At 61.9% G+C, this 27162-nt stretch overlaps 2 protein-coding genes across 2 annotated transcripts in view; both read left to right on the top strand.

Moving 5' to 3' along the window:
• Positions 1-1395: 1395 nt before the first annotated feature.
• Positions 1396-12073, top strand: LOC125330909 (vasoactive intestinal polypeptide receptor 1-like). Its single transcript, XM_048314663.1, has 13 exons — positions 1396-1533; positions 3322-3427; positions 6228-6335; positions 7621-7730; positions 7915-8012; positions 8478-8610; positions 9206-9359; positions 9864-9924; positions 10258-10324; positions 10429-10520; positions 10715-10844; positions 11108-11149; positions 11333-12073. Exons 1-13 carry the CDS (start codon positions 1465-1467, stop codon positions 11423-11425), a joined length of 1263 nt encoding a protein of 420 aa, XP_048170620.1. The 5' UTR covers positions 1396-1464; the 3' UTR covers positions 11426-12073.
• Positions 12074-16456: 4383 nt separating this feature from the next.
• Positions 16457-27162, top strand: part of SCN4A (sodium voltage-gated channel alpha subunit 4) — a 42897-nt gene continuing 32191 nt past the window's right edge. Inside the window, exons 1-3 of the mRNA XM_048314655.1 lie at positions 16457-16533; positions 25732-26030; positions 26319-26437. Coding sequence (XP_048170612.1) covers positions 25767-26030; positions 26319-26437 — 383 coding nt within the window. The 5' untranslated portion in view covers positions 16457-16533; positions 25732-25766. The remainder of the gene's footprint in view (positions 16534-25731; positions 26031-26318; positions 26438-27162) is intronic.

The following is a 27162-nucleotide window of genomic DNA, read 5'->3' as shown; positions in this document are numbered from 1 at the left end:
AACCCCCAAAAATCTCCCCAAAACTGGGGATGGGACCCCTAAAGTCTCCCCTAAAGTTTGGGCGGGAACCCCAGAGACCCCTCCCAAACTTTCCCCAAAAATGGGAGTGGGAACCCCAAAGTGTCCCTAAGACTGGGAATGAGACCTCTAAATTCTCCCCAGTGTTGGGGACGGGACCCCCAGAGACTCCTCCAGAAAGTGGGTTGGGACCCCCAAAGTGTCCCCAAAATTGGGTATGGGACCCCTAGAGATGTCCCCACAATATGGGTTGGGACCCCCAAAATGTCCCCAAAATTGGGAGTCCCATTATTAAAATCATTAAAACGGTGACGTTTGAGCCAGGACTCCCCTTGCTCAGGGGGCTGGGGCTCTCCCTCAGGGAGAATTCTAGAAATACATTGATTTTACATATCCACAGCGCATATCTATATGGATTTTATAGAAATTTCTATATTTACAGAGATATATTTTTATTTTTTTCTGTAAGAAGAGCCCAGGTGATGCTCGAGGCTCTGATCCAAGGGCAGCCCCATCCCTGGGGGACATTCAGGAACACCGCTCCCGGTGTTCCCTGCTCTGTGTCCATCCCAGGTTGTTCCTGGGGTCCCCCAAACCTTGCTCTGCTCTGGCACCGACCGCACCCGGCACCCACCAAAACCCCAAAATCATGACCCCAAACCCAGAGCTGGGGTCGTTTTGCGGAGCGGGTGGGGCTGTCACACCCCCAGAGCCCATCCCAGGACTTTCTGGGCAAGGGGGAGTTTTGGGGAGGGGTTCGGGGGTGTCCCCGGAGGAGAGGCAGGGTGGGCACGGGGACAGGGCTGCGACAGGGACGCAGCGCTGCCGGTCACCCTGGGGCCAGCAGAGCCGCGCTGGGCAGGGCTGGAAGGAGCGTCCCTGTCCCCGCCTGGGCACGGATGTGACCCTTGGCACCCCTCACCCCATCCCGGCTGCGCCCCCACTTCCCACAGCCTTTCTCCAGCGCTTTTCCAGCCCGGCCGCACCCAGGGAGCCGGGAAGGGCTCGGTGTCCCCGCTGTGCGTGCCCCGGGGCCCAGCCGCGGGTCCCGTGTCGCCGGTGGGTGCGGGGGGCAGTGCCAGCCTGGGGGGCAGTGCCAGCCTGGGGGGCAGGACCAGCCTGGGGGTCCCTCCCGAGCTGCTCCATCCAACCCCGGCGTGGGGAGGGGAGCGGAGGGAGGAGCTCCAGATCCCAGATCCCAAATCCCGGAGCGGTGACATCCCGGCTCGCGGACAGCCCCGGCAGGGGGGGACAGCGGCAGGGGACAGCCACACCCGGGCGGCACCGAGAGCCGCGGCAGGGAAGGGTCCTGAGGGCCACGGGGCAGGGCTGGGGAGGGAAGGGGGAGAGGGGAGGAAGGTGCTGGGGCACCCCCGGGTCACGCAGGAGGAGCCGGGCTGTCCCCAACCCCTCGGGGACACAGCCGGGACCGCTCTGGGTGCAGCCATGGCGGGTCCCTGGCAGCCCCCCCGGCCCCGCTCGCTGCTGCTCCTGCTGCTCCTCCCCACGCTGCAGGTGAGTGGCCCTGGGGAGAACGTGGGGACAGGGCGGGGGGACCGCCAGCGCCAGCCACCCCAGGGCCCGGGAGCGGTGACGGGTCCTCCTGCCCAGGGTGGGAGCTGCCCATCCCATCCCATCCCATCCCATCCCATCCCATCCCATCCCATCTCCATCTGTTGTGCTCCCGACCCGGGGAACGCCCCGAGCCCCCCCTGGGCACTTTCCCACAGCTCCTGGGGACAATGAGGTGCCAAGGGTGGTGCTGGGACCCCGCAGGACCGGGCAGCGCTCAGGGCAGAGGTCCCACGGGTTCAGATCCCAGGGGTGATCCCGTGGGAACGGATCCTCCATCCCACACCACTCCCAGGTCCTGCACCCCTCGGAGGAGCCCAAACTCCCTGGGGAGCATCCACAGGCACAAGGATTGGGGTGGCAGGGGATGCAGGGCACAGGGACAGCCGTGGGTGTTCCCCATCCTGGGACAGAGCCGTGGGAACGGCTGGCACCAAATCCCTGCGGGAATGGGGGGGACATGGGGGTGGGTGTGCTGCCAGAGTGAGGGAAACACCCCTGAACCCAGGCTGCTCCAGGGGAAGGGGGGAAAGGGAAGGGAAAAGGGAAAAGGGAAAAGGGAAAGGAAAAGGAAAAGGAAAAGGAAAAGGAAAAGGAAAAGGAAAAGGAAAAGGAAAAGGAAAAGGAAAAGGAAAAGGAAAAGGAAAAGGAAAAGGAAAGGAAAAGGAAAAGGAAAAGGAAAAGGGAAGGCTGGGCTGTGGGAGCACTGGAGGCTTGGAGGGTTTTAAAGGAGACCGATGGCATCAGGCCCCTTCTGGGGGGAAACTGAGGCACAGCAGGAACTCCCTGCCCTGCAGGGAGCTCGGAAGGAGCCCTGCACATTCCCTGCTCCTGCTCCAGCATCCAGGCCCTGCTGCCATAAACAGCAAGTCAAACCCAGCAGCTCTGCAGCCAAAAGGGGCTGAGACCCCTCTGCCCCATCCAGGTCCTCCATCACTGGCAGGAATTCCTGGGCCTTCCCGGTGCTGTGCCCGGAGCCATCCCCAAAATGCCTTTTCCAGGCTGGAAATTTCCTTGGAATCTTGTGTTCAGCAGGAAAAGGAAACAAAATCTCCTGGGGGAGGTGAAGGGACCCTAAGGAGTGGCTGCAGAGCCAGGACAGGGCAGGGCAGGGCTGGGCTCAGCCAAGGGATGCTCCATGTTCCACGCTCCTCTCCCTTGGGAAGTTCATGGATCCACCCTCATCCCTCTGTTTCTCCAGCTTTTACATCTCTGCCCCCTCACCTAAAACAATTGGCACCCCAGTCCCAGGTCTGGGCCCCAAATCCCTGGCCCAGACATCCTGAATCCGGATGGTGCAGCCCCCACTGCATCGCCCTGGGCAGGGATGCTTGGGAATGGACACGGGTGGGAATAGGCTCGGGAATAGGCTCAGATCCTCGGGAATTGGCACTCAGAATTCCTGGCCTGCTCTCAGTTCAGCCTCAGTCTCCCATTCTCCAGCTGGGAGCCGAGGAGGCAAATCCCAAAGTGGCGATTCCCAGACAATCCAATCCCTGCACACTGAGCCACCACAGCTCTCACATTTTTGGGATCCGGACGTTCTCCCTGGTGTTCCCATCACCAGAACTGGGAATGCGGGGTTTGCCATGCCCACATCCCACTGGGATAGCGGGAGGTGCCGGTGCCCATGGCGGGGGGATGGAATGGGATGGGATTTGGGGTCCCTTCCAACCCAACCCATCCCACAGCTCCGTGATTGTCCTGGGTGCCCTTTCCCCCTCTCCCAAGGTGCGAGGGACTCATCCCGACTGCTCCGTCGTCCTCCACTTCCAGAAGCGAGAAGCGGAATGTCTGGAGAGGATCCGGAGCGAGAGCCAAACCCCTGGGCAGGAAGGTGAGGCTGAGCCTGGGATCAGCTCCCTCGGGAGCAGGGAGGAATTCCTGAGGGGTCCCTGGAGGGTGATCCATGGCAGGGGATTGCAGAGCACGAATGGATGAGGAAAAGCAGGGATTTCCAGGAAAACGGAGAGCAGCACCAAGGCAAAGGTCAAGGAGAATCCCTGGAGAGCCCCAGAAATGCTGCTGGAATGGGATAGGGGGGATTGAGGGACACAAACAACAGCAGGGACTCAGTCCTGGTGGATTCAGGGAATCAGGGAATGGTTTGGGTTGGGAGGGACCTCAAAGCCCCTCCAGTGCCAGCCCTGCCCTGGCAGGGACACCTCCCACTGTCCCAGGCTGCTCCCAGCCCCAGTGTCCAGCCTGGCCTGGGCACTGCCAGGGATCCAGGGGCAGCCCCAGCTGCTCTGGGCACCCTGTGCCAGGGCCTGCCCACCCTCCCAGGGAACAATTCCTGCCCAATCTCCCATCCATCCCTGCCCTCTGGCACTGGGAAGCCATTCCCTGTGTCCTGTCCCTCCATGCCTTGTCCCCAGTCTCTCTGCAGCTCTCCTGGAGCCCCTTTAGGCCCTGCAAGGGGCTCTGAGGTTTCTCACCCGCACAGGGAGGGATTCATGGAATATGGCAGTGCTGGAGCCCCCTCCACCCCCACATGCCAGGGCTGTGGCCACCAGCACCAGGGTCACTCCATGGTGTCACCATCCCACACCTGCTCCCCTTCCTAATTCAGGAAATTTTACTGCCGAACGTTTTCTGAGCAACTCCATTTTCCCATGTCTGGGGTTTTCAATTCACCAATTCACCCACTGAAAACCCAATTTTCAAGTGCTGCTTTTGGACATCCTTTCTTCAATTGTGTCTCAATTTCCATCCAAAAGCAGAATGGCCCAAAAATCCCGGGCAAAAATTGTCACCTGGAGAATAAAGAATGCGTCATTCCAGGGGCTTCATCTCACAGCAATGGAAAAATTAAGCAATAAATGCAGAAGAAGGTGCGTAATTGCTGAAGTAACTCTGCAGAGATTTCATTCATCCTTCAGCTTAGCAGGGAAAAGCCAAAGTGATTGGAAAAGGTCCGTTCTGCAGCCCGGATTGTGCCAGCCAAGGGGAAGGAATCTCACTGCAGGAAAATATCCGAGAAGCAGGAATGCAGAATTAAAATCTGGATTCAATCCTGGGCTTCCTGCTGCCCCCCTGCCCACCCGAGCTGCATCCACCCCTTTCCCTGCCTGTGCCAGCGTGGGGAGCATGACCCGAGGATGGGCTCAGATCCCATGGACAGGGTGGGAGGAGGGCTCTAGGATCTCCTTATTCCTGCCCAATATCCCATCCATCCCTGCCCTCTGGCACTGGGAAGCCATTCCCTGGGTCCTGTCCCTCCATGCCTTGTCCCCAGTCCCTCTCCAGCTCTCCTGGAGCCCCTTTAGGCCCTGCAAGGGGCTCGGAGCTCTCCCTGGAGCTTCTCCTCTCCAGGTGAGCACCTCCAGCTCTCCCAGCCTTTCCTCATGGCAGAGCTCTGCCATTCCCTGCACCTTTTCCATGGCATCCTCTGGGCTGTGGGGGCTACAAATTCCAGAGGAGGCTCTGGAGATGCTCCAAAGGCTCCTCTGGAGCCAGGCTGGGAGCACTGGGGGTGTCCACCTGGAGAGGAGAAGCTCCAGGGAGAGCTCAGAGCCCCTTGCAGGGCCTAAAGGGGCTCCAGGAGAGCTGCAGAGGGACTGGGGACAAGGCATGGAGGGACAGGACACAGGGAATGGATCCCAGTGCCAGAGGGCAGGGCTGGATGGGATATTGGGCAGGAATTGTTCCCTGGGAGGGTGGGCAGGCCCTGGCACAGGGTGCCCAGAGCAGCTGGGGCTGCCCCTGGATCCCTGGCAGTGCCCAGGCCAGGCTGGACATTGGGGCTGGGAGCAGCCTGGGACAGTGGGAGGTGTTCCTGCCAGGGCAGGGCTGGCACTGGAGGGGCTTTGAGGTCCCTCTGACCCAACCCATTCCAGGATTCCCTGATTCCACAACCCCAAGAAAAGAAGTGACCGCTCTCAGTGATGATCCCAATCTCTGCTCACTTCCCTGATTCTCCAGAGCAAAAATTAATCCCCACCTTGGCACCGTGGATGCAAATCCCTCCCTGCCTGGACTGACACCCCCAGGCTGAAATCAGAGGAAACTCAGGGGCCTTGTCCAGTTCCACATTCCGTGGCTGGGAATGGGTGAGCTCCGGGTGGATAATGTGGATCTGCCAGGTCCAGAGCTGTGCTGGGACAGGAGCTGGCCTGGGATGGGATGTCCTTGTCACAGATTCATCCAGGCCCTGAGTCTGCCTGGCCGTGCTCATTCCCAAGAAAACTGGAGAGTGATTTAAACAGGAAATCGGTGCTGGAGAGGGAAGCAAAAGCTGTCTAAGCTGATCACTCACAGAGAGCCTTGCACGGCTCTCTCCTGTCCGTGGGGACGCGTCCCGAGCTGAGCTGAGCCTCCAGGTGCAAAAACCCAACATAAATCTGCGTTATTTTAGGAGCCACGGGCAAATCCAGCCCAGCCCATACCCGGGGTATTCCCACGGGAGCTCGGTCGGACGCAGCCCCGGGAAATGCCGGGTCCGGGGCTAAGAGGGGGTCCCAGCGGCGGGGGAGGAGGTTCCCGGGGCCGGAGCCGGGATGGTCCCGGTTCCCGCGGGGCTCGGCTCGGCCCCGGATCGGGGGATGGTCCCGGTTGCAGCCGCGCGGGGCCGGGGCTGCGGGGTCACCCGCACGTCCCCTCCCGGTGTCACCAGCTGTCCCCTCCCTCCCCCCCAGGCTGCCCGACGGAGTGGGACGGGGTGAGCTGCTGGCCCGCCCTGCCCCTCGGCCAGTCCCGAGCTGTCGCCTGTCCTGACATCCTGCACGTCTTCAAGAATTCCAAAGGTCTGAATCCAGCCGGGATCGCTCCTCCCGCGGGACCCACCCACCCTGCCTGGGACCCCTGTGCCACCCCAGCCCTGACCCCGCAGCTCCTGCCCCTCCAGAATAAATGTCCTTGGAGTAAACTGCAGTCCAGGCAGGGGCTGGGAAAAGCAGAGAACCAGGGAGCTGCCGCAGCAGGACCCAAATCCTTCCATCCCTGTGTGGGTGGAGCCCGCGGGGACCTCACCCTCCATCCTGGTGACACCGGGACAGTCCGCAAATCCTTTGATCACTCTGTGGGAGGACCTCACCCTCCATCCCGGTGACGCCAGGACGGTTCCCTTGCTGCTTGGTGCCCTCCTGTCCCACGCACCATCCCAGGGCTCCTGAGCTGCCTCCACCCCTCTTGGTGGAGACCCCACCCAGAGCACCCGAGCGCTGCCGCAGTCTCCGAGCGCTTCCTCGGAGAAAGAAATTACTCCTGTAATTTGGAAAATGTTGGAAAATGTTTGCTTTGGGGTAGGAACAGCTCGGGAGAGGCTCGATGGGGCCCTCACAGGATGAATGAGCAATTTTATAGCCTCAGTTCCCAATTCCCTCCCACTGCAGGGATCCGTGTTTGTTTTCACACCCTGCCCGAAGTTTTCCTGTCAGCTCCAGGCACGGGGCCAGAGGGGGTGATGGGATCCAGGAGGGGTGGGGTAGAGATGGGATCTGGATGGATCGGGCAGTGATGGGACCCAGGTGGGAGTGATGGGGTCTGGGAGGGATGGGGCAGCAGTGGGATCCAGGAGGAGCAATGGGATCTGGGAAGGACAGGACAGTGATGGGATCCAGGAGGAGCAATGGGATCTGGGAAGGACGGGGCAGTGATGGGATCCAGGAGGAGCAATGGGATCTGGGAAGGACGGGGCAGTGATGGGATCCAGGAGGAGCAATGGGATCTGGGAAGGACGGGGCAGTGATGGGACCCAGGAGGAGCAATGGGATCTGGGAAGGACGGGGCAGTGATGGGACCCAGGAGGAGCAATGGGATCTGGGAAGGACGGGGCAGTGATGGGACCCAGGAGGAGCAATGGGATCTGGGAAGGACGGGGCAGTGATGGGACCCAGGAGGAGCAATGGGATCTGGGAAGGACGGGGCAGTGATGGGACCCAGGAGGGAGTGATGGGATCCAGTGGGGGTGGGCCAGCCGGGCCACTCGGGTTCCACGCTGCTGTCCCAGTCTGTCCCAGGCCGGGCACTTTGGGGATGCCACCAGAGGTGACACCCTCGGCTCCCCTGAGGTCCCTCCCTGTCCTGCAGGGCTGATCCAGAGGAACTGCACCGAGTGGGGATGGAGCCTCCCCAGCCCCCCCTACCACAGCGCCTGCCGGCTGGAGACCCTCGGCAGCAACAACGACACCGAGGCCACGGCACGTGGGACCCCTGGGGCTGCGGGGAGCTGTCCCCACGTTCCCCTTCCCCACACGGAGATGCTCCCAGGGTTATCCCATTTGGCCTCATCCTTGGGGGGCAAGGGCTGTCACCTCCCTGCTTGTGCCACACCAGCCCTTCCCAGTCGGTGTCCCCTCACTCCGCTGGTGCTGTCTCTTCCAGAGAGGCCACTTTGTCACCATGAAGGTGCTCTACACCTGTGGCTACTCCACGTCGCTGGCAGCGCTGCTCCTGGCCATCGGCATCTTCTCCTGCTTCGGGTAGGGCTGGGAGCTGCTCCAGCTCCAGGGGCTGGAGGGACACGGGATAAATCCCCACAGGGGTGGCTGCCCTCGGCCTGTCCCCTCCCGGAGCAGCCAGGATCCGTCCCTGCCGACAGGACCACCTGGAGGAGGAGGAGGACAGGCAGGAGAGGAATGGCAGCGTTGTCCTTCTCTGGTGGCGCAGACCAAACCCTCGGGTGGCCCTGTCGAGTTCTGGGTTTGCAGATCTCCCTGTGCTGCAGATTTGGGCTCTCCAGAGGTTTCTGGGATGTTCCCCTTGTCCCTGAGCAGCCCCAAGCACAGCACAGCCCTGTCCTTCCTGGTTTTAGAGCAGGAAAACTTCTCCAGGGCTTTGTGACCATCACCAGCAGTGACCCCTGGGCTGGGCTCCGGCCAGGGAAGGAGACACCAAAGCACCGTCTCTGCCCCTGCTCGGGCACAGCCCATCCCTCCCTCCTGCAGGAAACTGCACTGCACCAGAAATTCCATCCACATCCACTTCTTCACCTCCTTTATCCTGCGGGCCACCGCCGTGTTCATCAAGGACGGCGTCCTCTTCTCGGATGAGTCCATCGACCACTGCACGATGTCCACGGTAAATCCCAAACCACAGCCTGGGAACGGGGCAGGGAGAGCAGCAGGAGCTCATGGGAAGGGGTTGGTGGGGCTTGGGGTGGATTTTATATGGAAGAGGAGAGAGAGAGGCTCTGAGGTGGAGGAAATCCTGCCGTGGGGAGGTTCAGCATTTCTGCATTTCTGTCTGCGCAGGGAACAGGTTCTGTCCCCAAAGCTGCCCCTGGCCTCAGGCTGAGTGTCCCCAGTGGTGTCCCCAGTGGGGCCAAAGCTCAGCACAACCCCAGCAGCACCAGGTACTGCTCAGATTTGGGGTTTTCAATCAAAACAGGAACCCCTGAGTGAGGATACAACACCGAGAGCACCACGGACACAACCACGGGGTTCTTAAAGGTCCCACAAAACCAGCCCGTGGTCACCTGCCCGTGGGGCACAGGCAGAGCAGAACCTGGTGCAGATGGTGTGAGGGACTGGGGCAGAGTCCCTGGGGCTGTACTGAAGGGTCATCACTGAAAGGTCATCACAGGTGTCCTCAGGAGGGGCATGGGGAGGGTGACACCCCCTGTGTCCCAGCACAGGCTCTGTGCACCCTGAGCGTCCCCCTCCTCCCCTGGCAGGTGACCTGCAAAGCAGCCATCGCCTTCTTCCAGTACTCAGTGCTGGCCAACTTCTACTGGCTGCTGGTGGAGGGGCTGTACCTGCAGACGCTGCTGCTGCTCACCTTCACCTGTGACAGGAGCTACACCTGGGGCTACGTCCTCGTCGGCTGGGGTGGGCGTGGGGACACCCCGGACACCCCCGGCACATCCACGGGCAGGAACCACCTGGGAATGGCCAGATCCGAGACCCACCTGGCCAGAAGTCACCAGCCTGAGGTCCCATGGGCTGCTCCCAGCACGGCCCCACCCCAGCATGTCCCTGGCTGGCCTTGGTGGGCACCCACCCACTCCTGCCAGCCCCTGGAGCTGCTGGGGAAGCGTGGCCTGATCCAGGACAGGTCCTCCCTTCATCCCACACCCAGCCGGGGCTGGGAACACCCATGCCAGGCGCTGGGTGGGTGTGAGAGCACACGGGGGCAGGAGGGTGGCCGGGAGGTGACACAGACACAGCGCCATCAGTGGCACCATTTCCTTCTCCTGGAGAAGGTGGGAAGGTTGTCACCTTCCTGCCACATCCAGAACTGACCTGGACACGCGTTTCTGGGGACAGAGGGGTGGCACAGGGACCCCCCAGAGCACTGGAGGGATCATCCCTGCCTGTGTCCTGTCCTTGCAGGTGTCCCCATGGTCACAGTCGGGGTGTGGGTGATCACCAGGCTCCAGTACGACAACCACGGGTAAGAGCAGCTGCCCTCGGCCCTCTCCAGGCCACTTCAGCCCTCTCCAGGCCACCTCGGCCCTCTCCAGGCCACCTCGGCCCTCTCCAGGCCACCTCAGCCCTCTCCAGGCCACCTTGGCCACGTGTCCCAGTCCAAGTCCTGGGGGTGAACCTTTGGCTCAGGAGGGGAGGATGGGGCCAGCACTTTATGGAAATGTTATTTCTGTTCTCTGCTGGGTCCCAGGGCAAGAGGGGTGCAAAGGGGGCAGGGGGCTGGCCAAAGAGGTGGCAGAGGGACAGCTGGGCCACACAGGTCCCAGTGGGTGCCAGAGCCACCTCTCCTGTCCCGTAGGTGCTGGGATGACTACTCCAGCCCGTACTGGTGGGTGATCAAGGCTCCCATCCTCCTGGCCATATTTGTGAGTGTGTTCCCTGCGAGTCCCAGCCCCGAGCCAGGGGTCCCACATGGCCGGGGGCCCCGCCAGGGGCTGTGCAGAGCCTGAGACGTGGCTTCCCGGGCCAGGTGAACTTCCTCATCTTCCTCAATGTCACCAGGATGTTGGCACAGAAGATCCGGTGCCCAGACCTCAGCAAAACCCACAAGCAGCAGTACCTGTAAGGGGCAGGGCTGTGCCCACCCGGGGTCTGGGCTCCCAGGCCAGAGGGACCCTCCTGGGAGGAGCACAGAGGACAATCTTGCAGCCTCCAAGGCCTGCCTTGCACACAGAACCCACTTGGGGTTAAGACCAAGATTTTGGGGAGGCCTGGTGGGGCAGCAGGAGCACCCAGACCCCTCTCACCCCCCACAGGAGGTTGACCAAGTCCACGCTGCTCCTCATCCCCCTCTTCGGGGTGCACTACGTGGTGTTCGCACTCTTCCCCGAGCATGTGGGCGTGGACGCCCGGCTCTACTTCGAGCTGGTGCTCGGCTCCTACCAGGTGAGGTGGGCAGGGCAAGCCCCCATGCTCCCACCCCAAACCCCAGCAGGAGCCCCGGGGACGTGGGGCTTTGGCCCCTTTTGGGAGAGGGTGTCCCCCAACCCCTGGGGCAGGGCACAAGGGCTGGGCCTGGAGAAGCTGGCACTGATTTCTGCCCTGGGGTGGGTCGGAGCTGCGGGAGGAGGTAAAGGCAGGGGGGAGACGAGCACAGAGGGGTCTGGCCCCTTCCTCTGAGTGAAAACTGCTCCTCCTGTCCTCTCCAGGGCTTCCTGGTGGCTCTGCTCTACTGTTTCCTCAACGGGGAGGTGAGTGCGTGTGTCCCCCCCCAAGCCCCGGGCACCACGGCGGGCACAGGGACACGCTGAGGGTGCCCCAAAGCCACACATGGGCACAGGGACACTTCCCCTGCCCCCCCACCCCCCCAGCCCCCTCGGCTGGGTGCTGCCCGGTGTCCCTGGGTGCCAGCACGGCCCGTGGCATTGGTGCAGGTCCGGGCTGAGATCAGGAGGAACTGGGGCAAGTGGCAAAGGTCCATGGAGAACAACGTCTTCAACCTGGCCACCCAGGACTTCACAGCGTGACTGGCACGGCACTCCAGGAGAGTGGAGCTGCTGGAGGTGCAGCTCCATGGCTGTGGTCCCAGAAAGACCCAAACCCCCCGATTTTGGCAGTTCTGGGTCTGGCACCCTCAGAGGGTGGTGAGAACAGCCATGGGAGAGGCTCTGCCCGCTCAGTGCTGGTGGATCTGGCACCCTGTGGTGGCATCTCACCCACCCGGAGCTCTCCTTGCTTCGGGGCAGAGTTTCGGGCAAAGGGAAGGGAAGTTCTCCACTTTTCTGGGCAGGAGACACAAAACCCCTCTTTTGAAGGACAGCTGGTGGGTTTTGCTTGCACTGGAAGGGAGATGAGCTGCCCCGACACTGAAGGGATTCACTGATGGATATTTTCCCCCTTCCTTGCTTTACAAAATCATTTCCCTGCTGGGAAGAGTCCTAAACACAGCCAGGAGCCACCCTGGGGATGGGGGAAGGATATGGAGAGAGGCAAAACCCCACAGCTCCACAGGAGCCCCCAGTGGCCTCAGTTCCTCCCCGCGTCCCTCCCTCCCTCCCGTGTCTGATTGAGCTGGAGCTGTTCCCTTGCCATGAGAGCTCTCACAGCCCTTGAGGAATGGGACTCCCCTGGCTTCCCTGGGGTTCATTTTCCAGGGATAGGAAGGGTTTTGCCAATAAAATCTGGTTCTCAAGTCCCACCTCACTTTTCAGAGGGTTGGTTTGCTCCACAAACCTGGAGAATTTGGGACTGGGAGTGCTGCAGGATGGAAATCCTGCCCATGGTGGAATGCCTGGAAGTAGCTCCCAGGCAATCTCTGCTCTTGCCCTGCCTGGTGAAGCTCACAGGGAGGAGATGGAGGAGGAAGGTGAGGAAGAGCCCCACGAGCTGTCCCAGAGGTCCTGGGGTACCCTGTCCCCTCTGGGCCAGCACTGCCACCACCACCCCCCAGCCTGGCCCTGTTCCCTCACTGTGAACATCCTTCGTCCTCCCAGACTGAGCTCCTGCCCTGGCAAATGGCGCCTCCAGGAGTGAGAGAGGCCCCAGATGCCCTTTTCCCAAACTTCCTGGCCTCTCCCATGCTCCCGAGACCGGAGCCACCCGATCCCGGCCTCGCTTCTCACTCTGCCTGGGCTGTCATTTCTCCGTGGTGCCACGTGTCCTTCCCTAAATAAACCCCACTCGCTGGCCCCTGTCCAGACTGCAGGATCTCCAGAGATCCCATCTGGGAGGGCACTGAGAGGGGAACGGAGCCCCAGAGCTGCTTTGGGGTGAGATGGGAGATGTTCCATTAGAAAACCCTCCAGAGCCAGCACATCCTGAACCACTGGGAACCCTCCGGAGGAGCTCAGGAGCTGTCAAATAAATCCCCATCTGCAGCCAGGAAGGGACCTCAGGTGAACAGAACCTCTCTCCATCATCAGTGATGATGGCATGATTGGCAGGGATGGGGCAGCAGCGGGTTGAGCCAGGCCGGGGGATGCTCACTGGGAACATCTGCTTCCATAGGACTTTGAAAAACTCTGGATTTGCACCTATTTCCAGCTGCAAAGGGGCTTCCGGGGTGATAAATGACCCCAAAGGACCCTCTGGGGTTTGCTGGGCTCTGAACCCCCTGGCGTCCATGCAGGACAGGAGCCCAGTGTGGGTCCAGGAGGGGACTGGGAATCACCCTCAGAATGCAGGGAAGGTTTTCCAAAGGCTCTTCAGCTGCAAAAGGTCATGGAAAGGGATCTTAAAGGGTTGGAAAAGACCTTAAAGCTCATGGGCAGGGACACCTCCCACTGCCCCAAGCTGCTCCCGGCCCCAATGTCCAGCCTGGCCTGGGACACTGCCAGGGATCCAGGGGCAGCCCCAGCTGCTCTGGGCACCCTGTGCCAGGGCCTGCCCACCCTCCCAGGGAGGAATTTCTTCCAAAGATCCTCACGATCTTAGGGATTTTTCCCAACGGAACCGATCCTGAGGCTGTGTTTGGGAGGGCTGAGCCCGGGCACAGCAGGGTCGCTTTCCCGCATCCCTTCTCCAGCGTGGCCGGCAGTGCCACAGCCCGGCACCCCCATCACCCACGAGGTCCCCGCGGGGCCAGAGCGGTGTCTGGGGACGGGGGTGTTGTGCCTGGAGCCGGAGGGTGGCACTGCGGCCCCTCCACAGCGGCGACAGCGGCCCGGGGTGGCAGCGCTGGAGCGCGGTGTCCCCGCGGAGCGCGCCGGGCACAGCGGGGGCACCCCGGGGTGACAGCGACCACTGACCCCCGGCCCCGAGAGCCCCAGCGAGTGAGGTAAGGGTCACACTGCTCTGGCCACTCGGGAAGAGCTGGGACAACCCGGCCAGGTGCGGGTTAACCAGCGATGGGAACGGGAGTGGGGCCGGGGGCTGGGAGCGCCGCGCCTGATGCCGCTGTCCGTGCCCGCATTCCCCGCTCCTCCGGAGCTGCCAGGGCTCCCTGCCTGGGCGCACAGGGTGCCCTGGGCTTCCATCTGCGCCTTCATCCCACTCCGGGATGGTCCCGCCTTCGCAGCTCGGGGAATTCGCCCTCCCCGTGTCCCAGCACAGCGGGAGCTCCCACCTTTCCCTGTGCGGGCAGCTCCGCCTGTGCCCAGGGACCCGCAGAGCCCTGGGGACGCTGCCAGTCCCACGGCGGGGACAGTGCTGGCAGCGCAGGAGAGCTGGAGAGGGACTGGGGACAAGGCATGGAGGGACAGGACACAGGGAATGGCTTCCCAGTGCCAGAGGGCAGGGATGGATGGGAGATTGGGCAGGAATTGTTCCCTGGGAGGGTGGGCAGGCCCTGGCACAGGGTGCCCAGAGCAGCTGGGGCTGCCCCTGGATCCCTGGCAGTGTCCCAGGCCAGGCTGGACATTGGGGCTGGGAGCAGCCTGGGACAGTGGGAGGTGTCCCTGCCAGGGCAGGGCTGGCACTGGGTGGGCTTTAAGGTCCCTTCCGACCAAATCCATTCCATGACCCTGTGGTGGATCCAGCACCGCAAGCCAGGGCACCCCAAACCACCCACAGTCCCCAAGGTTGGACCAAGCATTGCCCTGATCCAACCCTGGAAACACAAGGACACATTTTTCCCACCCGGATCAGTGCTGTCAGTACCTCTGGATACTCCAAGCTCCCATTCCCGTTGGGATTCAGTTGGTTTTGCCGACAGAACTGTGCCCCTGTGCCCTGCTGGGGACCCCGGGTGTCCCCACCATCCACAGGGCAGGAGCCACATCCCAGGGGTTCCACCCTCACTCCAGGCTTGCTTTTAGTCTGCGAAAAGCAAAAATGGATCTGCACAGCTTGAAAAGTCCTCCCGTGGTGACTGGGCTGGGCTTGGGGCAGCTGCTGGGAGCCACCAAACATCCCCTGAATTCCCTTGTGACCAACAGAGGGAGTGGAAATCCCCGCAGCCACAGCAGGAGGGTGTCCCTGTCCCTGTCCCCGTCCCTGTCCTTGTCCCCAACCCTGTCCCTTTCCCTGTCCCCGTCCCTGTCCCTGTCCCTGTCCCTGCCCCTGTCCCCGTCCCTGTCCCTTTCCCTTTCCCTGTCCCCGTCCCCATCCCTGTCCCTGTCCCTGCTGTCCCCCCAGCCAAGCCTGCTGGCCCGGGATGCGCAGGGAATGCTCCGTGCCCAGGGATCGTGGCTGTTCTGCTGCTGAGCCCCCAGCGGGCTCCCAGTGCCAGCCCTGTCCCACAGCCGCCCCTGGGAGCTGATCCCGGCTATTCCCTCCCTCCTTCCCTCGGCTTTATCCCTCCGAGCCTGCTCAGGGCTCCAAGCCAGCCAGAAGAGCCCTGATTTTGAACTGAAGAAATCCAAATTATGCCTCCCAAAGCACACCTTTGGAATCCCTGCACGGAGCGAATCCTGCACCAGTTTTCCCTGGAGAGCTGAAACAGCTCCGGCTCTGCCTCATTCCCACAGCCTCACACAGGAAAGGAAAATCACAGAGGGAGAAGCAGAATCAATCCAAGGAACTTCACTTCCCAGGTCCCCGGGTGTCAGGGCTGCGGGCCCAGCCATGGCTGGATGGATTGTGGAGGATGTGGGGAGGACAGGGGCGAGGGGCTGAGCGGGGCAGGGGATTCCCATGGGATTCCAGGCTGGGAAGGGCAGGGCCTGCAGCTCCACTGAAGCCACCCCAGCACTGGGAAGCTCCTCCGGGGTGTTTTGGGGCTGGAAAAGCAGAAATGATTCCCAGAGACAGTGGTTTTGGGGAGGTGACAAACCCCTCTGGCCAGGCTGAGTGTTGGGGTGGCTGCTGCACCCCAAACACGGCCCCGAGCACCCCAAAAGGGGTGACCCTGCAAGCTGGGTGCCCCTCCAGCCTCTCCTCCCGACCCTGGGTGCACCCCGAGCACCCTACCAACCCCAGAAGTGCCTGGGCTTGGCAGGAGCATCCAAAGGCCCTGTCAGGAAGGGCAAAAGGGGGGACAAATCCCTTCTTCTGTGTCACCCCAGTTCTGGCTCACGGGGGTCCCCGTTGGCAGGACATGTGAGGGACAGGGCCCTCGGACGCTCCGGGGATGTTCTGGTGCAGGAGGGTGGGCGGGGGGACAAAGAAGTGACAGTCACCCCTGGTTTGCCAGTGAGGGGAGGAGCGTGGCTGCTCCCGGGTGCTGAACAATGGCAATGCCACTCCCGCAGAGCCACGGGCTCGGGGACAGAGGTGGCAGCGACCGTGGCACCGAGTGCCCCCCGCCCTCGCAGTTGTCCCCTGCTCTTTGCAGTCGCCTGTCACCGACGGGGAGGCGCTGGCCAAGGTCGCTCCCACCTCCCCTCCACCTCCCCGCGTCCCACGGGCGCCACAGCCAGCCCAGAGCCACCTCCACACCTGGGACACCGCGCTGTGCCCGGGCGGGCGCGGGGCAGGGGGGTCCCCGCGGGCAGGAGCCGGGGCCGGGGGCGATGGGGCCGCGGGGGCTCCGGGCCCGGCAGAGCCGTGATTGGCGCGGCGGGGGACGAATGCCACGGCTGAGACGGGCCAGGCTACCTGAAGGACCCCGCATGTCCTCAGGTTTCACTCATGACCATCTGACAGCAGCAGCAGCTGCGCTGCCAACTCGCCGAGCCAAAGCCTCCAGGAGCCGAAGGAGAGGGAAATTCGGGCCCTAAAAGGTCTCTTCGTGGGAATTCGCACTCTCCACCCAACAGTAAGTACTGGGGTCAGCCCTGGGCTGCTGCCAGGGCCCCCGGGCAGGGGCTGCAGGGTCTTGGTGTCCCCAGGTTTGTCGTTGCCGCTGTGCCTGGAGTGGCACCGGCAGTGTCCGGGGGTTTGCGGTCCGAGCGCTGGAGGTGGATGGGACCAGGACAGACCCAGCTGTCTCTGGGGGTGTTTAGGGCTGGAGGCACCTGCTGGACCCCCCTGCATGGAAAACTGTCCGGGACAGGGGAGAAAGTCCCCACAAGGCTGCAGGCAGAGCACGGGGACCAGGGTGGCAGCAGCCAGTGGGCCCGTGGTGGCCACAGAGCTGTGTCAGGGTGAGAGGGGACAGTCGGGGACGTGACGGGCAGTGGGTTCCCGAGCCACCTTCCCTGCTGCAGTAAAGGAGCCACAGGCAGGGCTCACAAGTCGCAAGGCTCCTTTCTCCTGGCTTCTCCTCCTGGAGGTCTAAATATAAACCCCGGCCTGGGCAAGCCAAGGTTGCAGGAAAGGTCTGCGGGTGCTCCCAGTGTCTCCTTTCGGGAAGGGCCCTGTCCCTGCAGAGCCCCCGTCCCCCGTGGGGCAGCGGGGAGGGACCCCGAGGGCAGAGGGGGGGATGGGACCCCTGTGCCGTGCGGGAATGTCGGGGATGGGGTGGCAGGGAACGGGAGGCTGTTCCCACACCGGGCTGCGGGTGCACAGGCACAGCCAAAGGGTGCCAGGGTGAGCCCAGGGTGGGGTTCAGGGCTCAGATCCTCCCCATGGGAACCAGGCAGCGCCAGGATGAGCCCAGGGTGGGGTTCAGGGCTGGATCCCCCGTGGGAATCAGGCAGTGCCAGGCTGGGGTTCAGACCGGGTTTTTGGGTGCTGCATCCCCCCTGTGCCAGCTCCCATCACTCACTGCACGGGCAGGGCCTGCTGTGCACACCCAGAGCTGTTTTGGGGATTATCCAGGGGCACTCAGCCCCCATTCCCCCCATTCCCCCCATTCCCCCCATTCCCCTATCCCGCACTCCCGGGCCGGTGCGGAGCTGCAGAGGGAAGTTTGCCGAGGAGCACAAGCATTTCCTGCCCTGCCCGCACGGGCACTGCTGGAGCTGTCAGGGATCCGCCTGCGGCAGGCAGGGGATGGAACTGCGGCTACGAGCGAGGAACAACAATTCCATAAAGCCCTGGGGACAGCAGGACATCCCCGTCAGTCCCGTTATCCCGGCGAGATCCTGGGTGGGCTGATGCAGTGCTGGAACTGCCTCCCGTGGTCCTTTCCAGGAAAAATGCAGGATTTATAATGGTTTGAGGGGGAAGGAGCCTATTTACAGGAGCTGATTAACGAGCACCAAGTCCCGCCTTGTCTCTGCTGTGCTAATATTTAAATAGCATTTTCTATTTTCTGATGCGTGCAGAAGGGTCCAGTTCAGGCAAAGGGCTCAGTGGAGTCCCTTGGGCAGCTCCAGCTGCACTCAGGGAAGTTTGCTGGATCTGGGCTAGGAGAGCGAGCGGCAGAGCCCTGAGGAGACGCCCAGGACCGCTTCTGTTCGCAGCAGGTTGGACTCACAAGGTTCTGTTTGCAGCAGGTTGGATTAATGAGGTGCAGGGGAGAAAGGGGGAGAAGGTGGGGGATGCTTCCGGGAGTTGTGAGGGAGAAGATCCCAATTTAGCTCCGGAGCGAGCAGAGGATGCTCAGCCACCACGCCTGTGCCTGTGCCGCTGCCCCCCTCCTGGGATTCATAAATCCCTGGGAACATCCTGTCTTCGGGTTCCCCTTCTGCATTTCCAGGTGGAACTGAGTGAGATCCCTTGGGATGTGAGGCTCAGCATCTGGGACAGCTCCAGGTGCCCCGTGCCGGTCCTGGTGTTCAGGTGTCCGGTCCAGGGAATTGGGATCCAGAGGCTACCGTGGGAAAAGGGGCATCCTCAGGCCCCGGGAAGCTGCAGGACTCCCAATATTGCAAATCCCACGGGAGCAGCAGCAGCTCCTGGTGCTGTGTTGGGGATTCCTGCGGGAGCTGCTGTCGCTCCTGGCATCCCCCGGCGGTGGGGGCACCGCTGCCCCCCGTGCCCCCCGAGCCTGGCGGGCTGCGGGGGCCCAGCAGGTCACTCCAGCCCCACGCCATCCTCCCCTCCCCCACGCTGTCCCCTCGCTGTCCCCTCGCTGTCCCCTCGCTGCCTTCCCGGCACGGCTCAGATCTTTTCCGAGCCTGACATGGGAGCTGCTGGCAGGGAGGAGCCGCAGCTCTGGATGACACCCGAGTGCAGGGTGGGCAGGGGGCAAGCGCAGGGTCCCCACTTTAACCCTTCCCTGGCTGCTCAAGCCTCCAGCACTGCCAACCCCCCCCCCCAAAATAACCCCAAGCCGCCACCCAGGCCGGTGTCCCCTTTCCAGCAACGCCCTGTCCCGCAGCCGGGACAGCAGCAGTGGGGCTGGGGTGGCATCCCCGGCTCCAGGCGGGAACGGGTCAGTGCGTGGCTGCAGGATGGTGCAACCTCCTATTTCCATCTGCGGCCGGGGAGAGTATCCCAGGATTTCACAGCTCCCGGCTGTGTGTGCCACCCCCGCCCTGAGCACAGCAGGTACAGCCTCGGGGCACCGAGTCCAGGGAACTCCCGGGCAGCAGCGACCCGGGAACTGTCGGGAATTCATTCCCGCGTGGGTTTGGTGCCGGCGCAGGAGCGGAGCCGCCTCTGCAGGGCTGGATTTTTGGGGTTGGTGTCCCTGGAGGGGCTGATGCCCCCTTGGAGGTTCAGCACGGAGGATTTGGCTCTCCAAAGGATGATGGGCTGGGCGAGTCTTTGCCAAGGAGGGAGCAGCACCGGTTCTGGCAGGTGCAGAGCACCCAAAGCAGCGCAGAGCCCAGGGAAGGTGCTGCTGGAACGGGACACAGGGAACTGTGCATCCACCCTGTGCCATGGAAATCCCCCAGAGCTGGCACAGCTGCTGGCTGTCCTCGTCCCAGAGAGCTGCCCGAGGCTGGAGCGAGTTGGCTGCTGCCAGGAAAAGGCTGGAGAGCACTGGGAGGTCTCCCCTCTGCTCGAGATGGGAAAAGAGCAGCAGAGCAGCATCGTTCCCTCGGCAGGGAATTCATTCTCTGTGTGCTTAAAACCATGGGATCAGGGAATGGGTTGGGTTAGAAGGACCTTCAAGCCCATCCCATTCCATGGGCAGGGACATCTTCCCTTTCCATCCCTTCCTGTGCCATTTAAGAGCTCAGGGCTTCCATCCCTGGAGAAATTGCGGTCCCTTAATTCCACGCTGTAACTCTGCTACAAAAACCATCTGGAAAGATGCAGGAAATGTCCAGAATTTCCTTTTACACACAGATGGCTCTCAGGACACTGCTGGGGGATGCTGGAATTCCACCACCACGGTGCTTCTGGAGGCTTGCTGGGTTTTTGGGCTGCTTTAAAGGCAGAGGGAGGGTGAGCACTGTCCCAGGCTGCTCCCAGCCCCAATGTCCAGCCTGGCCTGGGACACTGCCAGGGATCCAGGGGCAGCCCCAGCTGCTCTGGGCACCCTGTGCCAGGGCCTGCCCACCCTCCCAGGGAACAATTCCTGCCCGATATCCCATCCATCCCTGCCCGCTGGCACTGGGAAGCCATTCCCTGTGTCCTGCCCCTGTTCCCATTCCCTCTCCAGCCCACGCAGCCACCCCAGCCCCGCTGTGCTGCTGCCCTGGGTGACCCGTGGGTGACACACAGTGGCCTCGGCTGGGGGCCTGTGGTAGCACCTGAGGAGCAGGAGCTGCTGCAGCACCTCAGCGTCCCTGCTCAGCTGGGAAAAGGCTCCCAGCAGTGCTGGGCTGGCTCTGGAATAATTTCCCAAGGGCTTCCAGCAGACATCCCTTTGGCTGGGAGGGGGGTGGATTCCAGGTGGCCCCGGGGTGACGGATGCGCTCAGAAACATTCCACATTCCTGCTGGCACTCTCGGCTCGGGCCACGCTGCAGGCAGAGCAACAACCCCCGCCCAGAGCCGGGTGAAGAGCCACGGTGGTGGCAGGACCCAGCACTGGGGACGTGTCACTCACGGGAGCCACCGCTGTGAGAGGGGTCTGAGCCACGCAGCCCCGAGCGCTTAAAAACCTCTGGAATTCAAAGGATGATGCTGGAAAATGAAAAATTAATTTTTTTTCTCACTTTCTCAGTCTTCTGAGCCCACCACTATCTTAAAATGGGGTGGGAAAAGGCTTGGGGATGACTTAATTTCCTTAATGGTGTTGTTTTCTTGTGAAAATCACCTCCCTCTGCCTTTAAAGCAGCCCAAAAACCCAGCGAGCCTCCAGAAGCACCGTGGTGGTGGAATTCCAGCATCCCTCAGCAGTGTCCTGAGAGCCATCTGTGTGTAAAAGGAAATTCTGGACATTTCCTGCATCTTTCTAAATGTTTTTTGTAGCGGAGTTACAGCGTGGAATTAAGGGACTGCAATTTCTCCAGGGATGGAAGCCCTGAGCTCTTAAATGGCACAGGAAGGGATGGAAATTTGTTTATAAAATGGTTGATTTTGTCTGGCACGACTGAGGGTGTTTGTCCAAGTTCCTGAGAGAAATTCCCACAATCCTGAAAGTTCCAAAGCCCTGTCCCGCCCCTGGGAAACCGCAGGACCCGAGGTGAATCTGCCCCACCTGCAGGATTGAAGTGAAGTTCCCCACCCCCTGTGGATAAAAAAATCCATTTCACGTCAGATTTTTTCAATCTTCTCCCTTTTTTTCCTAAAACTTGTGGGAAATACAGTAAGAACTAAACAAACAAACACCTCATAGGGCTTTTTTGGGCTGTGGCATCCCCAGGGCCATTCCAGGAGGGTTTTCTGCAGCCCTCAGGCTTCCCAGCGCAGCTCCTGTCACCTGCAGGCTCCTGGTGCCCTGACCACACCAAGTGCCCGGGTTTGGAGCAAATTTGTGTTTTCCTGGCAGCCTAATCCATGGAATTTGGGGGTTTTAAAAGCCTGTTTAATGCATGCAGGGGTGGAGAGGGGTTTTCATGGACACACAGCAGGGTTGGGAGAGCACGACCCATGGAATGGCTCAGAGATCTTAGAACCATGGAATGGTTTGGGTCGGAAGGGACCTTAAAAACCATTTAATTCCACCCCTCTGCCATGGGCAGGGACACCTCCCACTGTCCCAGGCTGCTCCCGGCCCCAATGTCCAGCCTGGCCTGGGACACTGCCAGGGATCCAGGGGCAGCCCCAGCTGCTCTGGGCACCCTGTGCCAGGGCCTGCCCACCCTCCCAGGGAACAATTCCTGCCCAATCTCCCATCCATCCCTGCCCTCTGGCACTGGGAAGCCATTCCCTGGGTCCTGTCCCTCCATGCCTTGTCCCCAGTCCCTCTGCAGCTCTCCTGGAGCCCCTTTAGGCCCTGCAAGGGGCTCAAAGCTCTCCCTGGAGCTTCTCCAGGTGAACACTCCAGAGGGGCTCCAGCCCTGGAGCAGCTCCGTGGCCTCCTCTGGACCCATCCCAGCAGCTCCACATCCCTGTGATGTCGGGATGGATGCAGAATCCCCCCTCCCTTGCCCTGCTGCCCCGGGAACGCAGCCCAGGACAGGACCGGGAGGCGCAGCTGCTGCCGGCGGAGCGGGGATGTGCAGGGGAGGGGATGCTGTCCCTGGCAGCGCTGGGGACAACCCCGAGCTCCCAGGCTGAGCAGTGACTCAGCCCCAAACCCTGCGGACCCAGCCGGGCCCCGCTGCCCCTCCCTGCCCCGCCCGGTGCCCTGCTGGGCACAGTCGGGGTGCCGAGGAGGGGTTTTCCTGCGGGCATCAGCCCTGGGCGCTGCTGGGGTGGCAGCGGTGCCTCGGGGAGGTTCTGGGAGCACGGAGGGGGTGCTGCGGGGTTGAGCTGGGCCGCTTTGGGCCGCGGCTGTGCCAGGCTCTGGTTTCCTGAGCGCTGAGCTCACACAGCTCCAGAGCGAGCCCAGCCCCGTGCCCGCCTGGCACCGCCTGTCCCCTTGGCCGCCCTGGTCACACGAGTGCCTTGTCCCACTAATCCCCGCCGCAGGAGCCCCGGCCTGGCTCTGCTGCTCCCGCTGAGTGAAGCTCATTTACACCTGCTCGGGGCCGTGCCGGGGTTTTCTCTCTCGGGCTCGTGTCCGGGTTGGTCTCTCCGGCTTTTTTTCCAGAGTGTCTCAAGAGGATGAACTTTTCAGGGCAGGTTTGCAGGTGAACCACCTCCGAGCAGCTCCTTGAGCTGGGTTTGGACGGTCAGGGCATCCCACTGCTGTTCCCGATACCCGCGGGGCTGGGATCTCCCAGGAGCAGCCTCTGCTCTTGGGACATCCCAGATGTGCCCGTCCTCACCAGCCCAGCCCTGAGTGCGCTGAGGGAAGAGCTGCATCGCTCTGGGCTGGGTCCGAGGGAAACCCCAGGGTTGCAGATGCTCCCCCAGAGCACAGGAGACTCCAGGTTTGCAGCTGATCTCCCAGGAAATGCCTTGGGGAGGGAGAGGCTGGAGCCTGGGTCAGGCGGGTGGGGGCAGATCCCAACCCCCCTGTGTCCCCCAGAGCCAAGAACGTCCTTCCCCCTCTTCCCCAGCCCACAGGAGGTTATTTTCGGGGCAGGAAGGAAGAGCCTGGATGGGGTGACTCAGACAGGACCTGCCACCCTCTGTCCTGGTTATCCAGAACCCCTTACACCGCACTCCGGGGAGCTCCCAAACCAGCCCTGTTATTTTGGAGCCTGATTCCTTTGTGTGACCTCAGCGCAGCAAAAGTATCAGGGGGAACTGAATTTCTCTGCAAGTGCAGCCCAGGAGCTCCTGAGCCAGGAGCTGCTCCCAGTTCCCTGCTGGCAATTCCTGATGCAGGAACTGGGCAGGTGAGGTGTTCATCCAGGATATGCCACGGGCAGAGTGTCCCAAAGCCGCAGCTCACCTGTGTCACAGCAAAAGGAGCCATTCAGCTTAGCTGGGGGACCAGAATTTCAAAAGCAAACAAATCAATGCTTCATAGAGAGATTTGAAGTGATCGATTTCCCAGCAGGAAAGCTGATGGGGCAGGGATCTTCCCTAACCAGGGACTCTTGGAGGACTCAGGTCCTGGAGAGCCTGGCCAGAGCTCCAAGGGGCCTCGTGGGTGATTTGTGCCCAGGGCAGCACCTGTCACTGGGCCTGAGCTGCCTTTACCTATGGAGGCGCAAAGAGTTTGATCTGGGTTATTTATAGGAGCTGCTAAAAATGTGCCAGGATGTGCCAGGCCAGGGGCAGGGGCTGCTCCTCCTGTCCCCGTGGCCGGGGCTGGTGCCAGGGTGGGACCCTTCCCCTGGGCTGGTGGGACCCGGCCGTGTGCCCCCCACTGTGCCCGCCCCCACTGTGCCCACCCGTGTGCCCCACACTGTGCCCGCCCGCATTGCTGTGGGACTGGGCTCACTGGGGACAGAGGGCTGCTGGGCTGGGCCCCTCACAGAGCCTGGGCTTGGCTTTGGTTCCGAATTTGGGAAGCACCCAGAGATGCTGGTGGCTTCAGGACTGTGGTGTGTGGGATCTGCACATGGGATTGGTGCTGCTCCCTGGAGCCATCCCACCCTCTCTGGGTAGCCCCAAAGGGGTCAGAGCAGGACCAGGAGCTGCAAAAGACCCCAAAAAGCCACAAAAAATTCCCGTGCCAGAGACAATACTCCCTTTGAGCCTCGCAGTGTGACCTCAGGCAGTGCTGCCCCACCGCAGCATCTCCCTCGGCGGTGCCAGCCCCGCTCCTGGCGCTGCCAGGCGCTGCTCCATCGGCCTGGGAGCGGCTCGGCGGCTCCAGCCCAGCGACAGAGAGAGGGGACACGGGCAGGAGCAGCGCTGGGGCTGCTCCTCCTGCTCCCGCCGGGACAGGAATGAGCAGAGTCACGGGGCTGCAGAAACCCGAGCCCGGCGCTGATCGCTGGTGGCAGCTGAGGCAGAGCCACCTCCGCCGGCGGGGACAGCACTGGGGGACCGGAGCGGCAGCACCGGGCGGGAGGGTCCAGGAAAACACGGACCCTGCAGCGAGGGTGGGACAGCAGCGCTGTGGCACGGCCCAGGGCACGGGCTGGTCCTGACAGCTCTGCAAATCCCCATCTCCAGAGAAACTGAGGCTGCCCAGAGCAGCGAGCTCCTGTGAGTCCTCAGAGCTGCCAGAGATGAGGCGGGAAGGGCCCCCATGGGCTCCGTGGGTGCTGCTGGAGCTGCTCCCTCTGGACTCGGTGATCCCGATGGATCCATTCCAGCTGGAGGTGCTCTGCGATCCCACGCACCAGCGCATTCCCGGTGGGATTTGGGGTGATACAGCCAGACACAGCCCTGGGCTTTCAGGCTTTTTTGAGCTCCCTGTCATCGAGGGCAAGGTCCCAGAGCTGCTCAAGTGGAGCAGGAACTGGGTGTGAGTCCAGAGTAACTCCATGAGAAGCAGCACTGGCGGCACCTCTGTTGCCCTGCCCGGGCATTTTCCCCACCCAGAGACACCTGGGGGCCAAAATTCCCTTTTCTTTGCTTTGATGAGGTCCCACCTCTGGGGTTCATCCCCCCCTCTGTGGGGGACCTGCTCCGGGCTCTGTTTTGCGGCAGTTCGGTCACAGGTTGGGCTGGAGCCGGACTCTGCTTTGCCGTGACGTGAATCAGTTTGTGCCATTAAATAACCCCGTTCAGCAGGGACAAAACTCTCCCTAAAACAGACAGAACCAGAGAATCCTTCAGGTTGGAAAAGCCCTCTGGGATCATCAAGCCCAACTGCTCTCCCAGCACTGCCAAGGCCACCGCTGACCCCTGTCCCCAGGTGCCACATCCACACGGCTCTTAAACCCCTCCAGGGATGGGGACTCCACCCCTGCCCTGGGCAGCCTGTTCCAAAGTCTGGCCAACTTTTCCATGAATAAATTTTGCCAATCTCCAACCTAAACCTCCCCCGGCCCAGCCTGAGGCCGTTCCCTCTCCTCCTGTCCCTGTTCTCTGCCAGCAGAGCCCGACCCCCCCCGGCTGCCCCCTCCTGTCAGGGAGTTGTGCAGAGCCACAAGGTCCCCCCTGAGCCTCCTTTGCTCCAGGCTGAGCCCTTTTCCCAGCTCCAAATGGGAATAGGGGTCTGGGAGGAGCAGGAACACACGGGGTGCCCTGTGATCCATGCGCGATAACCTTCCCTGCGAGCTCAGAACTTCAGCCACAAACCCATTCGCTAAAACCCCCCTGAGATCCTGCCACCAAATGCCACCAAATGCCCCCAAGATGTCCCTGGCTGGTATTTCAGCCCCTTGTCCCCGCAGGCTGGGCGCGGCTGGCCCAGAAGCAGAATGAGAGGATGGCCGGCCTGCCGCACATCCCGGGCCCCGAAAACCTGCGCCCCTTCACCCCGGCCTCGCTGGCCGCCATCGAGCAGCGCATGGCCGAGGCCGAGGCGCTCCGGATAAAGCGGCAGCAGGTGGAGATGCCCGAGGAAGAGGAGGTCAAGCCCAGCAGTGACCTGGAAGCCGGCAAGAACCTGCCCCTCATCTATGGTGACCCACCCCTGGAGCTCATCGGGATCCCCCTGGAGGACCTGGACCCTTTCTACAAGAACAAGAAGGTAAAGGGGCAGAGCTTTGCCCGTGGTAGGCCTGGCCTTAGGTGTAAGTCCCAAGCAAAAGACCCAAGCAGGACCTCCTGTGCTTTCCACTGTGCTCACCTGAGCCCATCCTGGTGATCCACCACCCCAGACTGCTGCGGTTGCTTCTCTTCCAAAGCAGAGAGCACCTCCAAGCCTTTGGAGCTCCAAACATGTAGCGAGATCTCCCCTCTGAAGGCAGCCCTTGGTCCGTGGTGTTTTGGGGGGTGCAGAAGGACTAACCCAGCCCCTCCTCTCTTTTCTCCACAGACGTTCATAGTCCTCAACAAGGGCAAGTCCATCTTCCGCTTCTCGGCCACCCCTGCCCTCTACATGCTGGGGCCCTTCCACCCCATCCGCAGAGGAGCCATCAAAGTCCTCATCCATTCATATCCTTGATCTCCGGGATGCTGCTCCACGGCCAGGTCAAATCCTGGTGCTCAGAGTCCAAACAGCCCCAGGAGAGGGACAAGAGAAGGGGTCCATGGTGGTGTGGTGAGGAAACCTCCTGGGCCCCTACCACAGCCAGGACCTGCTGTCCAGTGCTCTAGTCTGAGGAGTAGGTGCTTGATGGGCACCTTGGTGGCACCAAGAGCTCGCTCTTGGTTGGAGAAGGGAGGAATCAGTTTGGATGGAGAAGGGAAGAAGCCCAAGCGGTGAAGCTTCCCAGGGAGAGGTTGAAGGGTTTTGAGGTCTGGGGAGACTTGGGAAGGAAGGGAGATGTTTATGGGTCAGGGGATCTGGTCCCACTGGGTGAGCAGGGCAGCTCCAAGGAGGCTTCGGGAGAGGGAAGCAGAAGAACCAGGACAGAGAGGGAAAGGCAGGAAAGGAGCCCAAGAGCACGAGGGGCACTGCAGAGTGGGTGGGAAGTGATCCCAGCAGAGCTCCAGTGGCACTGGGGGTTCGTGGCCAGGAGGGAGGAGGAAAAGAGGGAGGCTTTGTGGCAGAGGGGTCTCAGCCTAAGAGGTAGAGCTTTCTAGAAAGAGGTTGAAGGTTTCTGAGGTCTGGAGAGACTTGGACAGGAAGGGAAAGCTGTATCCCAAGGTGATGGAGAGGAAGGAGCACGGGGGGCAAAAAGGGAGGCAGAGCCAGCACCATGGAGCTGGGAAGGGAA

The sequence above is a fragment of the Corvus hawaiiensis genome, chromosome 1 (assembly GCF_020740725.1).
Source record: "Corvus hawaiiensis isolate bCorHaw1 chromosome 1, bCorHaw1.pri.cur, whole genome shotgun sequence".
Classification (NCBI taxonomy): Eukaryota; Metazoa; Chordata; class Aves; order Passeriformes; family Corvidae; genus Corvus; species Corvus hawaiiensis.
Note: the sequence above shows the minus strand (reverse complement) of the source record. Positions and strands in the feature narration are given on the sequence as shown.